Source organism: Conger conger, chromosome 2 (assembly GCF_963514075.1).
Source record: "Conger conger chromosome 2, fConCon1.1, whole genome shotgun sequence".
NCBI classification, from domain to species: Eukaryota; Metazoa; Chordata; class Actinopteri; order Anguilliformes; family Congridae; genus Conger; species Conger conger.
Window position 1 is genome coordinate 21432614 of NC_083761.1, and position 26648 is coordinate 21459261.

General features: G+C 40.7%; 1 protein-coding gene across 1 annotated transcript; it reads right to left on the bottom strand.

The window, feature by feature from the left end:
- Positions 1-4747: 4747 nt before the first annotated feature.
- LOC133122532 (elongation of very long chain fatty acids protein 6-like) lies at positions 4748-22198 on the bottom strand. Its single transcript, XM_061232546.1, has 4 exons — positions 21793-22198; positions 16084-16215; positions 7532-7683; positions 4748-5185 (listed from the first exon to the last, which is right to left on the bottom strand). The coding sequence occupies exons 1-4, from the start codon at positions 21885-21887 to the stop codon at positions 4764-4766; spliced, it is 801 nt and encodes a 266-aa protein (XP_061088530.1). The 5' UTR covers positions 21888-22198; the 3' UTR covers positions 4748-4763.
- Between the last annotated feature and the right edge of the window lie 4450 nt (positions 22199-26648).

The following is a 26648-nucleotide window of genomic DNA, read 5'->3' on the forward strand; positions in this document are numbered from 1 at the left end:
GATTACTCCAAACTGAGACTGCATAAGATATTCTATAGGATTCACCACAATTTCTGGCATGCTAAAAGAGTAAGATGCTTTTCATAATCTTTAAAAATCCTTAAAGAAGGAATGGTAGCAAAACTCTTTTTTCCCCACAGACACAAATCTGGCTGTGAATAAAAACTCATCTGTCTCACAAGCAGGATTATTAGCAAAAGGACTTGACCTGGAGGTCAGAACTGGCATGCAGTTCTGCAGTGTGGCTTTTAGAGTTACAAGATTTTCTGTACATGTGCCCGGATCTATACAAAACATCCACGTCAATGGCAGCTGACATAATAAAACACATACACCAAAGAATGAACACAAACACCAAAGAAGAAGCACGAAGAACGTACCAAAGAACAATCGGTCAATTCTCTTACTTTTTTATTATTAAAACATTTAAAACAAAAAAGCCCTTGAACATTTTTCATGACACATTTCCTTTGCATTCTGCAAACTGCGACACACAACACAGCAGGCTCCCGAGAGCACCGCACCAGTGTGCTTACTGTCTAATTTGGCTAAGATTACACACAAAGACTGACAATGATCCCAGCGACACAAATCCAGTGGAAAGTAGAAAGAAAAAAAAAGATCGGTTTAGCATCATTTGGCACATAAATGTCTCAGTAGTTGTATATATCTATATTTCCCTGCTCATTATATATTTTTAAAATGTTACTATAATTATACAGATATTTTGTGATGATTGAAAACAGCCTCAGACAAGGTGGCAAGTGGACAAGCCACACGAACGTCATTAATATCATTGATGATAACAGTGACAACGATGGCATCAGAGGTTTGTGTTACTTTGTTTGTTGTCCTTACTCGCTACTCCTTTGTAAAGCATATGGCTATTTCACTTATAGCATATGGCTATTTCAGAGACTCACTCTGTGATGGAAATACTGGCAAAGCTGTGAACATGTTCGGCTAATGTCCCCGTGCTCCCACAATGCAACTGGCCAGATGGGGAACGAGTGATTTTCAATAAATGCACGTACGTACGTACGCACACATCTGTCAGTCAGTGTGGCTGCCAGTACAGGAGTGACACTATAATTCACAATAGTTCTGAAGCTCTACTCAACAGAAAGACTACTGACGCACAAGCTGTCAAAGGTCACTAGTAACTAGGTGTGCCTACTAAATACTATCATAACTACCATTCGATTTGGTTCTACCTATTTCTTATGATTCCCCCCCACCCCTTACTTGAAACACAATGATTTTTTTACCACAACTGCACAGCTTTCAAGTGAAGTATGAATAAATAAACCGGAATACATATAACACTATGGACGGAATGAGCATTATATGCGAAAGGTAACCTTATAAAAATTGCCTGCCCCACTGTAACTGGGACAATCCCTCTCTTTCTCTCTCTCTCAGCAGCAGTGTTTAGTGACATTGTAAAATGCAGCCTACGTTCTTGTGCGAGATCTACAGTGGCTGTTTGTGTTGTAAGAGGTATTGAGAGTCAGCTTCTGTTTAGTTTGTCGATTATTGTGAAAAAATTATGGGGAAAAAGAAATAAAAAGCAAGGGAAGTATGTTTCATATAAGAACTTGGTTGATATATGTTACATGGAGAGGAGGGCCTGGATCTACACAAAATGTGTAATTTGATTAAAAAAAAAATAATGTAAGTGCTAATTTCATAATAAAGAAAACACAATTATATGACCACCACCACCATGGACTTAACCATTTTTATCACCACTACCATCACAATCAACCTGTATTTACTTTAGACTGCATACAAGGTTCTGTGCAAATAAAGTTCATATAAACTTTATCTCCACTGTCTCTGACAGTAAAACAGCAGTGTGCCACACCCTCATCCTTCATAGACGCAGGAGTCAAGGGCAGTTGAATACAGTCCAAAAACACAACTATTGCTTTCTTTATAAAGCCATTTTATCCATAATATACATGAAATATGTATACGACAGCATATATGAAAGCGGCAAATATTGATATATTTTCTCACGTACGTCATGTATTTCAGATGTATGAAAATATAGTCATTACTTTCAGGGTTTTATATTTCTACAGTTCATTTCCACAGTACTGTATTACAAATTCATAACAGACCTTCCTGTATGGAAATTAAAGAGTAAAATGACATGGCATTAAGAATGATATCACAGTAAACAGACCAGTTCTTTTGCACTGAAATACAGAAGCAACAATCACTGCAGACAAAACACATCCCTGTTAACAAGCATCAGTAATTTCCTTTTTTACCGTAACTTTCCATTTTTAAAGATAATTCCTTGAAAAGTCCCTTACATCACAAATAACGGTAGTACAACTTAACAATGTACAAAAAACCCCTCTAAACCAGTCCACTAATGAACTGTACCATTAAAAGGCTATTCTGCAGTATCATCGAGACAAACAGCTGTACACACATTTTGAAATAAAAATACAGTGCATGGATTCATGTAAAAAAAAAAAAAGAGACACTGAATTAGTCAGAACTATTCAAAATGATTAAAAACCAACAGAGGCCACAGTAAATTTGTACAGTTTCCTGGAGTCGCCCTGCATGTATTTCTTTAAGAAAAATAAATTATTGTGATTTTTTATACACAATAACCACATAAGAGGGAATTTCCTTCATTCCTGAACCCATACCCCATTCTCATATTGTTCCAAGTTTCGAATGTGTCTGGTCTCATCCAAGCCCTGTTGGGCATGGGTACTGGAGCTGATATAAAACAGGAAACTTTGCCGGTTTCATGGCAGACCAAGAGCTTACCAATGGCACAGGTGGCATCACATGGTATCCCCCACTCCCAGGACAAAATGGGCACTCCCACACCAACCAAACCTCAAGTGATTAAATTAAGGTTTCCAACACTGTATGGGCCTACTGGACACTCAGCTAGGTATCCCTGTATCCACTTCAGCTTGGACATATTAAAATAAGGATATAGCATGTCTGGCCACAAAAAGGTTAATGAACTATAACCAACCAAAGATTCAGAGTGTGTTTATGGTGCCTTTTATTCCTTTGTTTTTAACAAAACTTTAATGAAACACCTTACCCTCAGAGTACCCACAGGCTCATAACTATAAGGGCCATTTTCACAGATACAGATTAAACTGAGTTGTGAATCTCCATTCAAAATGGAATTTAATCTAGGACTACGGTTCATTTATGTTTGCGAAACTGGTTGCGAATACCATGAGCATGTGAGACGTGTCTGAGTGGAGATAAGTCTGCCCAGCATTTGGGGATATGCTAACAAACCAATTGGCAGTTATTTAATCTCAGAAATCATTATCTTATGTACGTGGGGCTCCAATTGGAGGCGGGGAATCTCAGCCACTAACGTGAAACATAATGCTGCCTAAAACCTGTTAGAACCAATCAGATTACAGGAAGAATCTCACAAACTGTAACTTCCCTTTTCAGATACTCTATAGATACAGTGCTTGAGGTAAAGACTTCCTTCAGAGCAATTAAGACAGACCACAAAGTGCAGTGGAAGGACGTCATCCATATGTAAATGGCTTAAGACATTACTCAGCTTGTTTTTACACTGAAATCCCATGTACAGTTCATATTTTTCAGACAGATACTTGCTTTGTAGTTATCCTTGTCATTAGACTTCCACATGAACGCGTGAGCTGACATTAGCGTACACTAACATGCAAGCTAACACTGGCACGGCTGGTTATCCACTGCGGAAAATCCCTTCAAGTATCTAGCTCAAGGGGTACAGCACCAGGAATTTGAATCTTCAGCCATTGGGTTTTCTAACCACTATGGCACATGATGACCATAACAGCAAGAAGCCACATGGCAAAGCATATGATTTAAGCTCCATAAACAAATGACCAGGAATCATTGTGAATTAATATCACCCCATTTTTTTGATATTGCTTCAATGTGATTGTGACAAAACAGATCATTCATGCCATACAGTGCAACTTGGGTAATATCCCCATTTGAGTTGCTTTTGTTTGATAACATGACATGTAATCCCTCCTTCATGTAACAAGAGACATTGTCTTCCTCACAAAACCATGATATATTGGTTGTTGATACGGAGGAGCCCTTTTGAGTATAAACCATGACCACCTTTAAAAACAGCCAAGGCTAATCTTATTGGCTTGTTCAGAACGCAGGAACAAATTCTCAGACATTGAGGCTGCGTCTAAAATGAACTGTCACTTTTAGCGATTAGCGGTAAGGCTGGTCCTTTGACAGAGATGTCCTAAAGATACGATTCATAAAAACTAAGATATCAAGACAAGAGACTGAACAGGTCGTACTTTAAAAATGTATGAGCTCATCATTCCTTTGCAGATTGTAATGTCTCTTAGTGGGGGGAGACACCTTTGTCGGGCTAAAAGTGTCACACCAATTTTCCGACTCCCTTTTTCGTCTACATTGTTAGCTTTTTATACAGTTTTGGTAATAAAATTTTTTTTAAAAAATTAAAATGAGGAAAATTAAAAAAAAAGTCTGTGCATGTCACCAGGAGATTCTGTACAGGAAAAAAACACCAGGCAATGAATGTAGTGACCTGGAAACCAGCCGATGTAGGGACTGAAATGTGCAGTGATGCCCTCCTCTTTCGCTCCATGCTTTGTAATATGAACCAACGTAAGGCAACCCCCCCCCCCAGTGAATAACCCACCCCATGTTCCCGCCCCGCTGAAACCAACCAGCCACCCCCCCGCCCCCTCCAACCCCCTTTCCCGGTGATTGGCGGCCTAGTCTGCCTTGGGGCGCTTCCCTCCCTTGAGGTAGGACTGGTAGAAGAAGGAAGCAAAGAGCAGCAGGTAGCTGAGGTACATGAGTGAGCCCCACACGATGTTGTCCAGGTAAGAGGGACAGAGGCCCTCCTGCATCCACATGTACACCAGGCCACTGACCGCCAGCCCCATCATCATCTGCACGATCTGGGTGGTGGTGATGAGCATGGCGAACTGCCGGGGCACACGCCAGCCGGCCGCCCGAGCCGCATAGTAGCTGTACATCAGCGAGTGGACCAGGTAGTTCATGGTCATGAACCAGCCGCCGCCCGCCACCTGGTCCTTGTAGGAGTACCAGGAGTAGAGCAGGACGGTGATGTGGTGGTACCAGTGCAGGAAGATCAGCCTCTGTTTCCGCAGCACGATGAACACCGTGTCACCTGTGCGGAAGGGCGGGAAGAGGACATTTTAAAGGGACGGTTTGAGTCTTATTTAGACGATAAGATCAGGACCGATTTCATCCCCATGCAGTACAGATATATCACACAATATCTACAGGCAGCATGCTAACTGTACTGGACACAGAGGGAAGAAATTGGTATTGATCTGATCGTAAGTTGGACTGTGACACGTTTTGTGTTTTCGCTCTGTACTCTGCACTTTCGCTCTGTAGCAAACAGACAGTTGAAATCAATACATTTTTACAATTTTAGGGGACCAAATGTAATTGGACAATTGGCAGCTCAAATGTTTTTGGACCAGTGTGTTAAGTATATTTGATGGTTCATGCATAAAAGGGCCAGGAAATGGTCTAGAGTTGATTTTATGTGTGCCATCTCTATTTGGAGCCTGTTGTTTGTGTCTCTCAACATGAGATAAAAAGAAATCAATCTGAATAAATCAATCAGACACATAGCCAGAAAATGTATTATTGTGTCAAATTCAAGTGTTACATTGTTAAGAAGCAAGAACACACTGGTGAGGTCAGCAATGGCAAACTTCTCAACAGATCAAAAACGTCTCTCCAGGATGTAGGCATTGATGTGTCAAAAACAACCATCAAGTGAAGACTAAGCATAAATACAAAGGGTTCACCACAAGATGCTAAACCCTGGCAAGCCTCAAGAATAGAATGGCCTGTACAGTTCTGAAACAAATTGTTATGGACAGATGAGAACCTGTACCAGAGATGTGTCGAGGAAAAAAGGAAAGCATACTACCTCATCTGTCAAACATGTTGGAGGTAGTGTCGTGGCTTAGGTATGTATGGCTACCACTGGAACTGGCTCACTTAGTGTTCATTGATGATGTCACTGCTGACGGCAGCAGCTGGACGAATGCCAAAATATACAAAAACATATTGTCTGCTCAGATACAAGCAGATGCATCAAAACTGGTTGGACGACACTTCATTATACAGCAGGACAATGATCCAAAACATATAGCAAAAAGCAACCAACTGGCCAAGTCAATCACCTGACCTCAATCCAATTGAGCATACATTTCACTTGCTGAAGACCAGACTGAAGACAAATTGATTGCAAAAGATTTGCAATGAAATATTGAAAATGATCACTTTATTTCAGTGTGTGTTCATTTATCCAATTACCTTTGGTCCCTTAAAATTGGGGAGAAAATGTATATTCCTACATGGTTCACCCAAATATGGATGTAAATACCCTCAAATTAAAGCTGAGTCTGCACTTTAACCACATTTTACTGTTTTATTTCAACTGTTTGTTTGTACAAAACAAAAACAACAAAGAATGTGTCATATGGACATCACTGTACACAAAAAAGATACCAGACAATATATTGTGCAAAAGACTTAGGCACCTGTATAACATTCTGTATAGATAAGATTCTTTCAAAAATAATCAATGAAAGGTCCTAAATAAACGTGATATACATTTTACATAATATTTTACTAATTTGGCAGAATAGTTAAAAACTGAATCAAATCAGTATTTTTTGTGACCACCCTTCGACGTTAAAACTGCATCACTTCTCTGAGATGGCCAACGCTGTCCTGCAGCTCTACAAGACAATCAGCAGGGAGGTTGTTCCAAGCATGTTGGAGAACTCGCTACAGTTCTTCTGCAGACTTTGGTTGGCTCTTGCTTCTGATCTCAGACAGCCTTGATCAAGTTTTTATGTAAAAAGCAGTCAATTGCTTACAGTAATATGGTACTTTAAAAAAATAAAATACAAAAATGTAAAATTAAATATTTTGGAAAATGAATATTTGGAAATCTCAAATGTATTCTTTTATACAAAAAAAAATATATATATAACATATATATAATAAAGTCTAGGGTGCCTAAGACTTCTGCACAGTACTGTATATATAAATACTATATCCACATACACAAACACACACACACACACACACACAGACACCACCAAACTTGATAGCCTTCATTATTTCTATCTCTGAGAGGAGGTGGTGTTTCTCTCTCTCTGCAGAAGCGGTTTCAGCCACCTCAGCATCGCTCCTCCCCGCGTTTTGGTTACGTCACCGCCTCACCGCCTCACAGCTGGTGAGAGGACAACTACATCACTGTAAGAGGGCCCCAGCGCCGAGCCTTGCAGCAGTGAGGGCTGACCCATAGTCCCAAAGCCTTCTGGGAAATTAAAGAGTAAAAACCCAGCTGCCTTTCAAGGTCAGTCCGACCCCACCACCATGGCTGGTTTGCTTTCCCTCTCATACCAATGACCAATCATGATTCACCCCATTGTCCCCCCCCCCCCCCCCCCAACCTCACAAATCCCCTAGCTTGTCTCACCTAGCTCAGGGGCCTTGCTGAGGACGAAAGCATACGCCCAGAACTTGCTGACGGGGGCGCGGTAGAAGCTCTGGTCGCACACGGACTGCTTGAAGCCGCTGTTGTAGAGGACGTGCAGCATGTATGAGCCGGTCCGCACAGCCCCGATGATGCTGCCGGGGACACAAACCAGATAAATGTTATTATTCATTCTATTAAGAAGGCTGCCAGGATTATTACACATTGTATTGTAGGGTGGCTATGCACTGCTGCACCTTCACTCGCCCCGCAGGTAAGAGGTGTAAGATGGCAAGACAGGGAATCCCTCCGCTCCAAAAAACTAGCATGAAATCTGCCTTGCGTTCTTAACGTGGCTCATTCTGATATACAGTATTCGGAGCCAAAGGACATTTTAAAATCAGTAGTTCTTAAGATGGAGGTACAGTGCCCTCCATAATGTTTGGGACAAAGACCAGCATTGATTTACTGTATTTGCCTCTGTATTTCACAAAAAAAAACAAAAAAAAACAATGTGGTTAAAGAACACATTGTTAGGTTTTAATAAAGGGCATTTTTATACATTTTGGTTTCACTATGTAGAAATTACAGCCATGTTTATACATAGTCTCTCCCATTTCAGGGCACCATAATGTTTGGGACACAGCAATGTTATGTAAATGAGAATAGTCATGCTTAGTATACGTTGTATATCCTTTGCATATAATGACTGCTTGTAGTCTGCGATTCATGGACATTCTCTTCTGCATATGAAAAGCATTCAATTTCAACCATTTTTTCAACTGTCTGTTTGGGATCATTGTCTTGCTGTAAAATGAACTGCCGGTCAATGACTTTTGAGGCATTCGCTTGAACTTGAGCTGATAGGATGTGTCTATACACTTCAGAATTCATTTTGCTACTACCATCAGCAGCTATATGAGCAATTAAGTGTGTCAGTAACTTTGGCAGCCATACTTGCCCAGGCCAGGACACCCCCACCACTGTGTTTCACAGATGAGATGGTATGCTTTGGATCTTGGGCAGTTCCTTCTCTCCTCCATACTTGCCATCTTGCCATCACTCTGACATGTTAATCTTCATTTCATCTGTCCAAACAACCTTTTTCCAGAACTGCGGTTGCTCTTTTAAGTACTTCTTGGCAAACTAACCTGACCATCCTGTTTTGCAGCTAACCAGTGGTTTGCATCTTGCACTGTACCCTCTATATTTCTGTTTATGAAGTCTTCTGTGGACAGTGGTCACTGACAAATCCACACCTGGCTCCTGAAAAGTGTTTTTGATCTTTCAGACAGGTGTTTGGGGATTTTTCTTTATCATGGAGAAAATTCTTCTGTCATCAGCTGCAGAGGTCTTCCTTGGCCCGCCAGTCCCTTTGCAATTAGCACACAAATGCTCTCTTTCTTCTTACTTTCGTAAGCCTAAGGTTTGGCCGATGTCTCTAACCACTTTATTCTTGTTGTCTCAAATGGCTTCTTCTCATGTTGATGAACAGCAATAATAGTTTCCAAAGGTGTTCGAAAGACTAGAGGAAAGACTAGGTGCTGAGAGCTCTCTTATACCTGCATTAAGGAGGCAATTAAACACACCTACATGGTGAAACCAAGATGTATAAATATACCCTTTAATAAAATCTGAGAATAGTAATTGTGTGATTCCAAATAAAAAATTGTGGCAAATTAGAGGCAAACCAGGACATAATGGGTCTTTGTCCAAAACATTATGGAGGACACTGTAAATATACATTTCAGTGAATTTTCAGTGCTTTAACATCTATTATATTATTGCAAAGGAAACCAGCAGAGGAAAAATAAGCCTTTCTTAGTTATTCAGTTCATAATGATCACCAGTAATAACATAAGACAAAGCAAATACATAATTCATAAAAATTAAAAATTTTAATATGTAACTTGAATATAATTAGCATTTGCAAACTGGCTCAAGCCTGTGGCAAAGACCAACAGCGAGCACTTAGGGTGTGACTGACTTCAGAAGGAAATAAATAAAAATGCAACCTTTTTTATACAATATATAAAACAATAAATGTTTATATCTAATATAAAAAAATATATTTTTTAAATCCTTGCTTTCACATTACATAAAATACAAGGGGGTAAAAGTAACCTTATTCCAGGTGGCATGACTATAGTACCTAACGTTTCCGCCAACTGTCACCCTGATTAATCATGCTACTGGCGTACAGGACACAAGCACTTTTATGATTGATTTTTGAAGAGCAGAAATGTCTTGCACAAGGGCAAATAGGGTATAACCCCTAACTACAGGCAGTGAGCTAAAAAAGGAAAGACAATTGTGATCCAGTGAAGGGTTCTGGTGGTTCCATAATTAACTGGTGTGGAGCACATTTTCACACTCTAAGAAATGAAAGTCGACGTCAATCGTTAAATAATGGTATGCAGTGATCTTGACCCCATGTTAAATGCTGAAGCATTTGTTTTACCCCTTTCTCACACAGACGGACCTCTTAAAAGATGACAACGTGCCTGTCCACCCAGCGCAAGTAGTTTCCCATGAGAAGCAGGACTGTGAGAGTTATCCAGATGTTATGGCCTTCTCAGTCATCTGATCTGAATCCAATCAAGCATTTGTAGGATTTACGGAATGATGAGTCACCATTTTCCACTTCCTCCAACAAAGCATGATTTAATTGACTCTCTCATGAAAGTGTGGTGTCATAGTCCTCCAGCAGATAGCATTAGAATCCATACCATGGTGCACACAGGCTATACTGGCCACACACGTTATTAAGTGACCTTACATTAGTGCTTCTATTTTGGTTTTGTTCACTGCCTGTATGTTGATATAGCTAGATCTTTCAATGTTGCATCCACATAATTAAGAGTTCTGAAATCAACATGAAACCAGAGTCTGTTATAGTTTAATTTGGTCTTTGTAATTCACACATAATGTAATTCAGAAATATGTGACCTGCTCTATCAAATTCAGTCATATTGATCCCAAAACAGAAAGAGGAGAACGTAACAATACCAAATCTATCTCTCTACTCTACTCCGTTTCATTTTGAGTGCCACCAAACCATGTTTTTCACGGCTTCAAAGTTTTGTGGCAAGAATTAAGTGAGGCTGAGAGATTACCAACATTGGGCTATTAAAACAAAAAGAGATTTTTTTACCCTGAACATTTACTCTTGACATTAAGACATACAGACCACAAAAGCAAATACATTAATATGTAGCTGCGAAACGCAGCTGATATGGTTGTTGTGACTGGTGAAGCTGTCTGGCCTCCAAACAATGCGCTCCGGTGTTACTTTCACTGTGACATCTTGCATTTAAAAGCTTAAAAATTATATTTTTACTCTGAATTTGGCAATAAAACATTGTTGTTGAATTCAGTTAATTAGAATATTCAGCAAATGGGCAGCTGGGTGTCATTGCTCTTTAGGGTCCCACACCGATCTATCTGGTGCCCATGGACAACATGTTAAAGCTGCATATGAAAGGTCTTCCTCTGACTCTATTCTGTGTAGTCTGGGAGATGAAAATAAGCAGTTGGCAACACCATGTGTTTAGGAGGAGAACCGTAGAACGGCAATGGGGTTACTTCGCACATGAACACAGACAGAACTCCAAATTATGGTATTATGGTATCGGGCATGTGCAGCACCACGTCGGGTACTAAAATACTCAACAAGTAGGCCATCAATCATTCAACTGCATCTGTATTTGAATGCTTACTAGGCAGATAATTTGTAAATCAAATAAAAAAATGTAGTCTAGCCTAGATTTGGCAGACCGGGAGGCATTCCATCTTGGCATGTAAGGGGCTGTTCGACAACATTTTTCCATGTCATTGTCTGCACGGTTGGCCCCCCTCCTCCCCCCTCATCTCACAATCTCCCACTGGATCTGGATTAGGGCAGATAGCACAGAGAGCTCCAGTCAGACAGTTTCCTCTCTATGTACGGCATGTGGGACGTCGAACACATCCCACCACATATTTCATACAAAAATCCCAAGCATCTGGCCTGAGGGGTGGCCTTCACCAGCAAGAACATTGTACAGTAGATTGCATATTGCACCGCACATTGTACAGTAGATTGCATATTGCACCGCACATTGTACAGTAGATTGCATATTGCACCGCACATTGTACAGTAGATTGCATATTGCACCGCACATTGTACAGTAGATTGCATATTTTACTGCATAATTGTACAGTATATTGTACAGTAGATTGCACATTGTACTGCACAGTACTGCATGCTGGGAATGAGTTTGCATTACTGTGACACCCAGGCCAGCCCTCAGTGTATTGAACTTGGGTCCGGCAACATCTAATATAATCCTCCAATCAGCAGGTTGCCTCGGAAACCTGAAACCGAGTGACAGAGAAAGACAGGGCTGCTGAGGACTTGACGTGATTAACACCCTTCGCACCGCCGCACTTCACTGCTGAGTGAACTCCTGCCATTCAAGACAGCCAGCCAGCGGGGGGGAAATGGTAAACGGTCGGTATTTTTATACAACCTCTATCCAAAGCGCTGTATAATTGATGCTTCTCATTCACCCATCCATACACGCACTCACACACCAACTGCCATGCAAGGCACCAACCAGCATCGTCAGAAGCGTTTGGGGGTTAGGTTAGGTTGCTCAGGGACACTTTGACACCCCCAGGGCGGGATCGAAACGCCAACCCTCCGACTGCCAGACAGCTGCTCTTACCGCCTGAGCCAATGTCGCCCCCATAAGGGAAGAAAACACGATCCTGACGGAGGGTCTCAGCGGTGTCTGCAAACAGATATTTACTGGAGTTTAAACAGACAATGCAGTACTGCTCGAGGAACCTTAAACAGGACGAAGGCGATGAAACCAGCAGCACGCGCTAACGGAAGCATGTGGTCTCTTTGTGTCTCTGTTCCTCTTACATTTTATTTACAGTACCAATACTGTACTCTGACTCAAGACTACTGTCTGTTGCAATTCACTGAGTGACTAATACATACTGTTTGCAAATGTGCATCATGCCACCTGCACTCACTTCTTGTATAGCGTGATATGCTGTTCTATTGGAATAGGTCACACTGCCCATGTACGGAACATTCCAGGCCAAACCTGTCTGCCTTTAAACCTTTTTTTCCAACACTGTGATGCACCTGACAAACAGACTGCTGAGGTCTCTTTTAAAAAAATATATTCCTGTGTTGAAACTTAAATGTAATCTTAAAATCAGTTTCCCAAGTCGTGCTTTCACTTGATTTATAAAAATAACTGAGACCGAAAACAATTCGCTTGCCATGGTTTAAAGCGCACCTGTGATATTTAAATCTCAAATCAACTTCAATACTGCAAGTGTTGCCATGACTGAATAATCGCTTTCTCAAGTACACTATTCATAAGACATTGTGTCTGAACTAACACTCCTGGGACTGATCATTTGTGCAGTCTTCATGTCTAAAATTGATTATAGCACTGAAAAAAGCATGAGCAGAAACATTTGCCCATGTATTGTCTCATTGTTTTTCACATGTACTCTTATTTTTTGCACTGTGTTTGTTATACTATTAAATGTATATTTTTGCTATACATTTGTCCGAATATATTCAGAAAGCCTCTGGCATCTCTCCTTCCTTAAAATTGATTATAAAAATGTTATTCTTAAAGCACGCACACAGCCCACTTAGGGGACTGGCACCCAGCCCTCAAACATAGTACCTCCACATATCCAGCAGGTAATTAACTCAGATCTACTGTCAAAATTACATGCAGATATGATCATATGCATGTCAAAATGTGATTTTGTACAAACCTACAAACCATAGTTTTCTGTATAAGCCTTCTATTCTAAATTCTAAAATTCTAAACTATTTCAGATAGAATTTCATCCCATGCTCTTCTGGCAGAGAGTTACCACGCTATACACTTTAAGTGAGCTGCTATTTTATTATTCAGTTATTAAGCAGAATGCAGCTTTGTTTGTTTTGCTAAGACAGGTGCCATCATCGACCCAGTCAGTGTCAATCACTCAGAGAGTCACCCATTCCAGCTGTGGCCCCACCCATCAGGAAAAGGACAACCCCCAGACCAGTTCTATCCACAGTGCATGGAAAGCTGCCTGCATTGACTCTCTGAGAAGAAAAGAGGACCTTTAAAGGATATAAACAATTTAAAAAAGAATTTTCATTCTGTTGCTGTATATTTATAGATTCTGAGGGAGGACACTAGCATCCACATTCCCATAAATGCGAGGCTGGAACACCCATATATACATATTTTTTTGTAGATTATAGACTAGGCAGCATTTTGTTTTGTTGGCGTGCCTGTTTGAGGTGCATGCTGGGAACTGCATGGATGGGTGTTCCTGCTGCAGTACAGATGGGGATTAGGATTATGCAGTGTGATAAGGGGGGGGGGGGGGGGGGGGTAATGGATGCTTGTTGCGGGGGTCTATTCTACTGCATACATGCACTGTACACTGCTTCACCTATCCGCTGTTCTCTTCTACCTACATTCCTAAAAGTCAGCTACCTTACAATTCTGTCACCAATGTTCCTATGAATTCAATTCCGATGAATAGACTGGAATCCAGGGAAGGGCCACAGGCTAAACAGTCATGTTTTTAAATTCCTGCTCTGCACATGGCACAGAGGAATAACCAACACTCAGTGAGCTCTTTATTAAGTATTTATTAGACTTATTAAGTCTTCTGTTGCTGTAGCCTATCCACTTTGAGGTTTGACTCGGTATGTGTTCATAGATGCTCTTCTGCATACCGCTGTTTCAATGTGTGGTTATTTGCGTTACTGTCACCTTCCTGTCAGCTTCGAACAGTCTGGCCCTTCTCCTCTGACCTCTCTCATAAACAACGCAAAACTGCTGCTTACTGGATGTTTTTTTGTTTTTCACCATTCTCTGCAAAGCCTAGAGACTGCTGTGCGTGAAATTCACAGGAGAGCAACAGTTTCTGAGATACTCAAACCACCGTCTGGCATCAACAATGATTCCACGGTCAAAGTCACTTGGATCATATTTCTTCCCCATTCTGACATTTGGTCTGAAAGACGGCTGAACCTTTGATCACATCTGCATGCTTTTATGCATTTAGTTGCTGCCACATGATTGGCTGATTCAATAATTGCATTAATAAGCTTGGGAACAGGTCTACCTAATAAAGTGCTCATTGAGTGTATATACTGCTGCATATCTTGATTCCAGTGCTGACATGTGGTTCCCCACCCTCTCCATAAGAATTAAAATTATGTCAACAAGACATTCCTGGTGACAACATAAGTAAAAAAATAAAAGATTTGTGAGGGTCATGAGGGTTTTTTCTAGCTAACCTCAGTTATCTGAGGTTACACTGACATTAAGTACATGAATACAAGATAATCTCTGGTGATTGTTGCCCTCAGATTACTCGTTCGAAGTGCAGCTTTATCTTAACGCATACAGTACCTGTGATCTTGCAAGGAACTATTCATGCGATTGCGCGTACGTGTAACATGTTTCTAGGGAAACCAGCCCCGTGAAAGGTCACAGTGAGAATTCTGTCTCTAAGGGTTACCTTGGAGACCCTATGATACACAAATGGCTATAGGTTATTTAGGACACACATGACAAAGCAGCCATGTTCAGAAGGCAAACTGTGCAACCACCTTACTTATTTACTAAATTCTTTAAAAGATTTGCAAGATTTACCATGTTTCTGGGGCAGTTTTTCACTGGTTCAGTACACCACAGTGTCAGTCAGCAATAAATAATAATAATAAATAATAATTTAATACACACAACAAGAAGGAAACATATTTTAGTAATCGTGCCAAGGGGCTGCCAAGCATACATTTGCAGAGCAAACCAACACATCTCTGTTCTTGAGAATTAAGTGAGAACTATCCTCCTCTAAAAACAGCTTACGGATAGATGGCCAGATTAGATTTGATACCGAAACTGGAGTCACGAGACTACAGTCAGACAGCACGTTTTTTCAACTGTCACTTCACTTGGTCTTGAACGCCATGGTGTCAGTGAACTGGAGGCTCGGTCAGATACAGTTTGTCTCAGCCATAAGCTCCCTCATCCCAGCTCTCTGTCCGCTGGAGTCTTGGTCAACCTCACGCTCAGCTATCGTAACATAACATAATGGCGAGAACAGGCCATTCAGCCCAGCAATGCTCGCCTTTTCCTACCACTAAAGTGCACCTACTGCTTAGTTTGCCTCAAAGCTTAATAGCATTTAGCACCTTCTCAAGCCTGGTCTTGAAAACGCCCAGTGTTTCTGCCTCCTCTTGGCAAGCTATTCCGCACAGTGACCACTCTCTTTGTGGAAAAAATACTATCTAACGTCTGTGCGGAAGGTATCCTTTGCTAATTTGCATCTATGCCCCCTCGTTCTGCAAACCGAGCTCAGCCTATAGTTCACTTTGTTAATCCCTTTAATGAAAGTAAAAGCCTCCATCAAATCACCCCTGAGTCTCCTTTTGCGAAGCGTGAAGACGGTGTCATGGCGTCAGTCCTCAGCGGACGTCGCTCGTGGTCAGGCGGTCGTTGTTTCGCGGTCGGCGTTTGGCTCACCTGAAGATGGCGAGGCTGAGTGACCAGATCACCAGTGGCTTGCGTAGCTCCAGCTTCTGCCGCTCCCGCATGAAGTGCTGGCCCCCGAACACCAGCGCCGCGTACAGGCCGCAGAACACGAAGGACTTGCTCCTGGAACAAAGCAGGAAGTGCCTATTACAGATAATGCACAGACATTAGGACGTTTTTTTCCCCCAGACAGAGTGGCCACTGTGTGGAATAGCTTGCCAGGTTAGGTGGTGAAGTCAGGAACTCTGGGGGGTTTTCAATACTAGGCTAGATATGGTGATAGACATCTAGTTTTTAGGTAAACTAAGCATTAGGAATAAGCATTTCAGTGGTAGGAATAGGCAAGCATTCATGAGCTGAATGGCCTGTTTTCGTCATTATGTTGCGTTGTGTTTTGTTATGCTAGATCAGGATCCCAGTCACACGTGTATCATTACACACCTGGACAGCACACATTATACACTCAGATATCACCCCACCGGCTCATTACACCCCTTCACACAAGCAGGGCTCACAGTGCTCCCATTTTAGGAGCATTTGCTCGTGAAAATCAACGTGTGCTAACTGGAAAACTACTGCACACACATCTACTAATTGGGAAGCATTCATGTGCTCCTTAGACAAAAAGTTAGCATAGAGCCCTAACAAGACATTGCAGACCAAGATATGCATCATTAAACCATACAACCAAACACCCTGACACCCATGTTCACCAACCCATCACCCCTATTAGAGACTGCTACAGACCAAGACACGTTCTATCAGACACATTATTACAGAGCCCCCCCCCCCACCCGTCACAGACAAGGGTAAACGGTCACAAAAAATTAAAATCATTGATGAGTTCTTCGTTTAACAAGCAGGCCCGAGTGGAGAGATATGTCTTTGGAAAGAAAATGCTGAAACAAGACAACCCTTCTCACGGGCAGGCAGACCGTGGAAATTGCACACGTTATCGATTCAAGATTGATTTCTCCACAGGGGCGTTTAGGCATCGGAAGCCCCACTAAGCATTTAACCTCCTTGTAATTTCAGAGGAAATCAAAGGTCCAACCCCTCCCTGCACATGGGCTCTCAGACTAGGTCCCGGGGCCTCTTCATGCATGCTGTGCCTTTATCCCAGCTGACAGTTTTGCCCTTAGTTGGCATTTGCTTTGAACTCTTAATTTGGCATGACTGCTTTTGCTTCAGTGAATCAATGAAAACATGTAATCTCTTTCTAATTGTATAATTTACCATGGAGCACACTGCAGATTACAACAAAAAAAAATTTGCCGCCTGAGAACTGATCTGGCTGATTACAATTTCCTCCAGTGAATACGGGCCCGTCTCTCTTTATGCCATTGTGGGACATCCGTTTCAACGGGAAAAGAGACACACATCCAAAAATTCAGACAGGTGCGGAGCAGTGTAGCATGACGTACAGGAATGATGAGTCCCCACACTGCGCTTTAGCAAAAACATACAATTTGGTGGGTGAGACGTGTGGCGCTAGCCATAGGGTGGCCGAAACGCAAGCCAAACGCACGCCTCTCTGCTTTCCACCTGCATAACGAAGGTGGACTGCCCTGCTCTGCTCGTGGCTGAATGAGAATAAATCGTCCGCCACTAGACATCAAAAGTGCCTCATTAAGAACAATTAACAGCTTATTACCCTTCAGGACTTGCTGTGAAAAGCAGCATACACAGGTGGCCCCAGGACAGAATCTGAGAACCACTGCCCCAGAGCAGGGCCAGGAGTAGGGGCACAAAGAGAGGAAGTGTGCCTCTTTATGGTGGCTGGAATCAATTTGAGCATATTCTAAATAAAACTGTTGAAAGGGGAAGGAATATTTTTAAGAACTGCCTTAGCTTTTGAAGCAGAATTGTACTTGGATTTATAATTTTAAACTGACATTGTAGTATGAACACAATGGCATATACAGCATGCATAACTTACATCGATTAAAGAATGTCTAATTAAGAGGAACAAAAATACCTATTCCTGTTCAGCTTATTGAGACTACAATAATGTATATTACAGTTCTTTCTCTCTTGAATGAAAGAAATGCAAAAACTGTGCTGTGCACTCCGGGAAAATACTGATGTTGGCAGTGTGATGTCGTGTGTGTCAGGGTAACTGTTTGCACGTGGCGCAAGACCCCATATTGCAACTTGAGATTAAATTTGTTAAAAAAGAACATAAATGTAGCAATGCATGCACTTTCTTATCTGTTCTGTGATATGAAATTTCACAGACCCCATACCACTGACATAACTGTCTGAGCACACTTTGAACTTTCACCTGCTCTTTTGACAACGACTTTAAGAAAGGGGTTAAGTAAATAAGCATTAAGTAAGCCTTTTCAAATATTAACGCTGCACAAAGTTTGGCAGAAAAAAAATGTGAGAATCAAAGAAAAGTGAAGCCTGATTTAAAGAACAATTAGCAAAATTGACTCTAACTAAGATTATAGTCAATTTTGGTACCAGAATAAAATATGCATTTTGCTCTCAGACATCCATAGGGGACAAGCCATACACTGAGTGAAGTTAGGGGAGCATCGCTAATTAAACCCCAGCTTGCTTGAAAGATTTTAAGGCACATACTGTCCTCAAATGCAGTCTTCCGAAACAGTGGGGCGTGTGTACGCCATTAAGAAAAAGAAGTGATGCTCAGAGTGAAAGAGAAAGGGAGAAACAATCACAGTGACGAGGGAAGGGAAGGACACAGAAGACGAGAGGTCAAACAGCGACTCTGGAGAAAGCTGGCTTAATGGCCACTTATGTCAGCTCAGGGAATGAGGAAAGTAACAGAGAAAGGGAAAGCAAGGGACGGGGTAAGGAAAGCACAAAAAAAGAATAAGTATGCTCTTTCAGCTACATTTCTTCGCTAATCAGCAAAATGGGTGCTGATGCAGACCTAGCCCATTAATCACGCGGACCAGGAGAGGACTGGTGTCAAACGCAAGCAAAGCACCCCCGTTTCTACCCTCATTCCCTCTGACTGGCATACTCTCCAGCCCCCCAAGTCAAAACTTGAAAATGGGGGTAGAGGGGAGGGGGAACAGATATTAAACAAAATGTACAATAACGTTAAAATGTATAATGATGCCAAAGACAGCGTGGCCTCATGGGTCATATATCTTTCCAGCCAAAAAAGATATGATAGAGTCAAATAGATTACTAATGATCTTAGTTGGGGAGTGAGGTGGCGCAAAGGGGAAAGTACTTTGCCTTCTTTGCGAAACACTTAAGCTGGACAGATCTCAGCTGGGAGCTGATATTGATTGCTGCAGTGATATGTTGCCTAATCACCACCACTGTGACCATCATCATTTTCAACACAATATTGCTACAACCACCACTGCTACTACCATTATATTACTATCACCTCTACAACAACTACTATTAATTACTAATAATTTAGATTACATTAATGGCTGACGCTCGGAGCGACGTACAGTTGATTAGACTAAGCAGGAGACAATCCCCCCCTGGAGCGATGTGAGGGTTAAGGGCCTTGCTCAAGAGCCCAACGGCTGTGCCTTGCTCAAGGGCCCAACGGCTGTGCGGATCTTACTGTGGCTACACCGGGGATCAAACCACCGACCTTGCGTGTCCCAATCATTTATCTTAATCACTACGCTACAGGCCGCCCCATTTTGTGTGATGTTCAAAAGGACAGCAATTGTGTGCTATGATGTGCTTGTCAGAAGACCTTGATGCCTTTATTATATGCATATGCAAAACCGTTTAGCACACACAAAACTAATAACAGAACCAATCATGGTGCAAAACAAATACCATAACCAATCACTGGCCATGAGATTGGTTTTGCATGTGCTAAAAGGTTTTCCACATGATGCTAAAAGACTTATGTAAGGTAAATCAGACCCATAGTGTGTATCTGGCCTAACAGCTAAGGCTGGAGTTCCCTGCAGTCACCAGCACTAAATATCCTCCTAGAAGACCAGCGTGAAACATGCTCTGGCACTGGCGAGAGGGGCGGTGTAGTCTGTAGGGCAGCAGGCTTGTGAGCCGTATGCAGGTGCGCGCAAAGCTCAAGATCCCCCACAAATAGCACTTTCTCAGCTGCGGCCCCTTCTCGAGCTGTTACCCTCTCTGCCTTTTTCCTGTCCAAATACTGTAAAGCACAAAATATGGAAGGAGGGCAGATTGTCCCATGCTCTGACACTGAAATTGAACTTTTAAAGATACCGTTAAGAAACATGTACCTATAATGGTTAGAGTCAGTCAGTCAACTGTGTCCACCAGATAGTATGGCTCAACACTCAACTCATGATGATTCCACATGTCATGGGTGGAGGCAAAAGAGGAAGTCCACGATCGACAAGCATGGATGTCCCTACATTACATTACAAAGCACAAAGTACGCTAAACAAGGTTAGCAACGGTTGAACTAGATGGTTGAGGATTTGAGTCTAGGGCAGGTCACCGTTATTTGTAATTGTTAGTGTACAGTATCAAAAATGGCAAATAAATATTTATTTAAAAAATGCTGAATTCCTGAACACTGAGGCTGGTTGGTCTTTTTTTGTGTCACCTTAAAATCAATTAAGACACAAGTTACAGTGTGAGGCAAGTTAATTGTATAATTAACTGCATTCATGATACATTAATTGCTGCATAACAATTAAAATCAGCACACCCTGTGACTCTTCATACCCAGGGCTGATGACCCCTCACCTGTGTCGCAATGTTATTATAAAATCCTACACATGGAACATAAATTAGAAAATTATACAGCATAAACAGTATGTGATGTCTACGATCGCATGATACTAACATGTAATGACAGTAACAATTTCCTGAACTAGCTTCACAGATGCAAGTATAAGATGACATAGAAACATAAGCTGTGGAACATGTGTGTGTTCGTGCACGCCCCTGTGAAATGCAAACCTTTTAACATCATACCATGTCATGTTATTCATTGCTCTTCAATAAATTAAGTATGTTTTATTGTGCCACACTGCTTTGCAGAGAGGCTTTCCCTTTATTTATGATGCCATTACATTCTGGTTATTTTTCAAGGTATACCTCGGTATGAACGCCTGTGAATTGACGGTCAAACTTCAGTGTTTAGAATGGATATCGTAAAAAAACGGCTGATAATCATCATCCCATCGAAGTTAATCTGCATGATGAATTTAAATAATTAGACGTTTAGAAAATAAGTAGACACACATTGGCTGAGTCCACCCTGTTTAATATCAAACTAACCACCGATACATTTCATTTGTAGGCCTACTTAATTTGACATCACCGCAACAATAAAACGCGTGGAGAGATTGTCACTCTTGTAGACGGTCTATAGTAAGCTATGGAAAGCCTTCTCGAAGACTGGTAGAAGTTTGCGGGTATTCCATTCTCAAGGACATTGAAGTCAGTACAGTAATCTAAACACATGCATTCACATTCGACACAATGTTGTCTTCATAACCAACCGAAATGGGTTAGTGCACGCCGGCTGGATTCAAAACTCTCCCAATATTATTAGCTAGCAAAGGCTAAATGAAAGAACTTGCTAGCTATTCAAATGGAAACTGTAGACTACCGCCAGAAAGCAGTCTGAGCATGACATTGTGGAGGAGACCAATGGACCTACCCACTTTATGTGCATGATGGGAGGCAATCTACTGTGCTGTAAAGCATTTTTATTAATATAATGCTGTTGCTCGTGTATCGTATACTTACCAGTTTTCTTGCATCCATTCGATCGCACCCCTCTCGTCAAATCGTCGTTCGAAGTCATACTCTGTAAGGGGGAGAGGGTACTCCGTCTCGTTCATTTTAACTGTATATACAGCAGCAATAATTTCAGTTCCTTTCCGCGATTTTCACCCGAGCAGATAGCAGGCGTCAGCTCGCCAGAATGTTCAGTCTCACTACAGATCAGTTCAATAACTAGCCAATGCAGAATTAACTGTGGATCGTGGTTGTTATTAATTGCGGCAAAAATACTACCAATGAATGAATGAAATTATATGTGGTGACCGAAACTGTCGCTAGGCTGCTAAAACAGTTGTACTTCCCGGCTGTCATGCGAGCACACAAATCGAATCGACTGCCGGACGGAGTACCAAAGAGTACAGCCCCTTTCCTTCGCACAAACGAGAATGAAGGAGAGAGTGATGAAATGCTTGTGGGAGGAGCTTATGTAGGGTGAGCTCATTTCTTATCCTGTCGTATAACGCGCTGGCGTCGGTGATTGGTTTTGAGTTTCTCAGATGAAGAGATTAGACCAATCATCGATTAGCTCATATTATTTTCTTAGAAAAATGTAACTTCCAGTGCCCGCTCACGCACTCATCATACAGTAGAGGGTGATGCTGATTGGCCAAACGTGATATGGTACCCCATTTACCACCATTTTGGCTCTAATCTGTTCACAATGGTTAAACCACATGGAAAGACCGGGTGGGGCGGGGTGCTAGCGAGCGAATAATGTAGCAGAGCGGCGCTTGGTATTTTACGAAGGTATTGAACGTGTTAAACAGGTTAAACAAATCCAGCGGTTGATTAATAATAATAATAATAATAATAATAATAATAATAATAATAATAATAATAATTAAAGTGAAGTGAAGTCAAAATGGTACTCGTTGATTTATTTTATTTTATTTTTACCGTGTGTATTTAAAATGTTTTAAAATAAAGGAATTAAACAAACTTAGTAGGCCACCTGTACTAAAATTGAAAGTTCAAAACTACTTTTATCAGCCTTTTGGCCTTTATTCCACTTTGCTCAGACTATTTTTCCCCCAAAGGATTCTACTGACATGCTCTTGGCTGATTTCAGCCTCATGTGATGTGCTGGTCTTGGCAGAGCTAAAGATGCCACCACCTTCCCTATGAGGAACTCTTAAAAGCTTGCATTGTACAGACCCTGACAACTTTCAAGGAAATATATTACTAACCAAGGGGCATAATTACACTGAATAATACTTCATAATTTTTTTCTGAATATCGGTGAAGACATATGTTTTTTATAATCTTCAAATATGGAATTTTGAGACTTTGAAAAGGTTGAAATATTTTTAAGAATTATTTGACTACGAGTGCCAGCTGTGCAAGGACATCATTTGTGTGCTGCAGCGGCAGTGTTCCTTGTATATGGTGTTAACGTCACAGAAGTACTGTAACTTCCAGAGTCCAATGCATAAAAACCAGACGGTGCAGTAACATAAATCATTTGTTAATTATTTATGAGCTTTTCTGTATTATATTATTGTTATTTAGATCTGGCATGCTCGTACGACTAATAAAAAAATCAATTTGAAAAGCTCCCAAAAGGCCTGGGGCCTGTTCCACAAAGCAGGATTGCTGAGTTAGCTGGATAGCTGCACTGAGTACAAACCAGAACAGCTCTTTTTACTTCAGTCCATGCTCCAGATATGGGAGGACTCCCAGTTTTTTCAGTGCGGTTATCCAGGTAACTCAGTAACCCTACTTTGTGGAACAGGCCCCTGGGTTCCATGATAAACTTGGGTTATTATGGAATTTGTTATCCAATACTCTGGCTCCCCCTACTGAACAACATGGCTATAAAACCCTAAAAAATACGGACCAGATCAAGTTTTAAGGATAAGATGTCCACTGCACAGTATTAAATACTATAATTTCAAGCACATTAATATACTTTTGAGATAATAAACTACTTTTACTAAACTAATATAAATGGATGGTGTGCCATTGTGACCCCGTTGTCCTGAAATGCAAAAAATAAAATCTATAAAATCTGTCTGTGACAATGCAAGGAAGCAAAGAACTCTAGGGAGTGTCTGATCTGCAACACTAGGGTCCCAGTGAAACTCCTCTACCTAACCTGATTCTCAAAAACAAGTTACACTTACACCAGACTGAGGGTGAAACAGCAGAGATAAAGAGGTAACTGCTGCATAAACATATGTTTTTTTGTGTGAATGATAGCATTGAAATATGGAAGCATTGAAGTATATTATACATTATCTATTACTTATTTTTACCACATCTGTACAATGTGTGCATATGTACATCAATGACTACACTTCATCTTCTGTAGCTTTGGTATAGTATTTTCTCTGGGGCAACTCAAGCCAGGTACATAGTTTCTGTTGTTGCTGTTTGTAAACTTGCTTAAACAAATGCACTTGACCATGTTGCAAATAGTTTTTCGGTGTTTCACTTTACATTTCTCAGAAAGGAAAATGTTAACATTTAATGTTATTAATGTCCTTTTAATTCTGTAATTCACAAGCTGAGTTGCACAGTTATTGTGCTGGAGCACTAATGCATCTGGACCAGACAAATTACAGATGACCTGAAAAAGATTACTGTTATGTAATAAGGAGTGGACGTTGTTTCCCAAGTGTGACACTACCATTGTACTCCTGAACAAGATATCTAACCTGATTTGCTTCAATAAATGTTCACCTACAATCTACAAGCATTTGGACAGTGACACAATCTTTTATTGTATTGGCTCTCTGCTCCAGCACACTGGATTTGAATGAAGCAATGAATATGAAGTTAAAGTACAGACTGACAGTTTCAATAGTTTCAGCCCTCCTTAATGTTTGGGAAAATGACCCATCATTTAATTATTTGCATCTGTACAACATCATTTTCAATTTGTAAAAAAAAGAAGTAACCTATGGTTAAAGTGCACATTGTCAGATTTTAATAAAGGGCATTTTTATACATCTTGGTTTCACCAGAAATTACAGCAGCGTTTATACATAGTCCCCCCATTACAGGGCACCATTATGTAAATTAAAGTAGTCAAGTTTAGTGTTTTGTTGCATATATTTTGCATGCAATGACTGCTTGAATCTGTGATTCATGGACATCTTCGGTGATGCAGACCTGTCGGGCCTGTATTGCAGCCATCTTTAGCTAGCTCGGGAGCTAGTCCCCTTAAGTTTTCTTTTCTAAGTTTGCCTTTTTATCCATGTTTTGTCTTGCATTGTACTCCCCTAGAAGGCTCCTCAAATCTTAGAGATTCCTATGGTATCATTTTATTATTTCTTTGACTTTTGCATTTGTCAGTTTATTTGAAGGATGGTGAGGAAATATATGTCCCTTCCAGAGGTGGTAGAGGAGAATTTTAGGAGTGAGTGAGCTGGGAGGGAGAGAGCAAAGATGGCTCTGAAGCTGAGAGCATCGACTTCATTATTGAAGATGCATTTGTTCAAGAGGATGTAAGTATTCATTATTTTGTGAAGTAATACATTTTTAGTTACAGTAGTCATATAACATAAGCTAATTCTTTGCTAAGGGCTAGTATAAACTATATTATGTATTTCAGCATTTATTGATACATAGCTTAGCCATATAACACGAGATAACATGGATGACATTGTTGCTGGTTGTTCATGGTAATCCAGTATCACTGACTGGCATAGATTTCTATTCTTTTTATTACTATTGTTTCTATTTCTGTTCTTTTAAATAGACATGTATTATATAAATATTGAATAAATTATTTATATATGATATTTATGAAGTCAATATCTATTAAAGTAATAACTTTATTTGTGCCTAGGGTGAATTTTTGTATTTTAGTATTTATTTGCATTTATTTATTTTGGAACGGCTTTCCTTTTTTAAATAGTAAAATGAGAGCAATGTAAAGCATTTTTGGTTTACTACCACAAGGACATGACCCCAGAACAGCAGTTTTTGGACCCCAATATACTGTATATCCAACCCCATCATATTTGGTAAAATATGGAAATTACCTGATGAAATGATTGGAAACATTTCTATGAGCCAGAACACTTGTATCTGTAGAAAAAAAACAGATTATCTCTTGATTTACTCAAATGCATATCTTATCTATTTTGGATAGATTTAGAAACACTAAGGGATGCCAGGACACACTGTTTACAAATGACCTTATAACACCTCAGTCAGTAGTTTTACATATCTTTCTCAGATTTGGTACACATGTGGGCAGGTGGTGTGTGAACCAGGAAATGCAAAGTAAATGTACTTATTTATATGTAGGTTAAACGAGGGGTTTGAGCAGGGAATATGGCTTGGGCTCAGTATTCAGGGTGCTAAACATTTTCCCAAGGGCATTGAGTGTTGGAACTGCTGCAAATAAACTTCTTTGAATTCATCCAACACTACCAACATTCATCCAACATTTGACACTACAATTCAAGGTATATTCGATAAAAATAAAATAAATATTTTCACTGCAACACTGCTCGTCACCCAAGATTTATGTCACAAAATGTAAATACTTTTTTTCTCCCAGGTCTCAGGAGGATAAATTGGCAGGAATGACTTACAACTGCAAACGGCTGTAATACCTACATGGTCACCTGATATGGATGTATACTGCCCTCCATAAAGTTTGTGACAAAGACACATTATGTGTTGCTTTGTGTCTGATTTGCCAGAATCACATAATTAGTGGTTAAAGTGCACATTCTCAGATTTTATTACCTGTTTTACACTGTTCTGTTTAAGGCTTTATAACTCCAGATGTGCACATTATATACGTTATTCTCCTCATTTTTATATAAATTATGGGCTGTAAATGTACAAAATCCTGGCAAAAA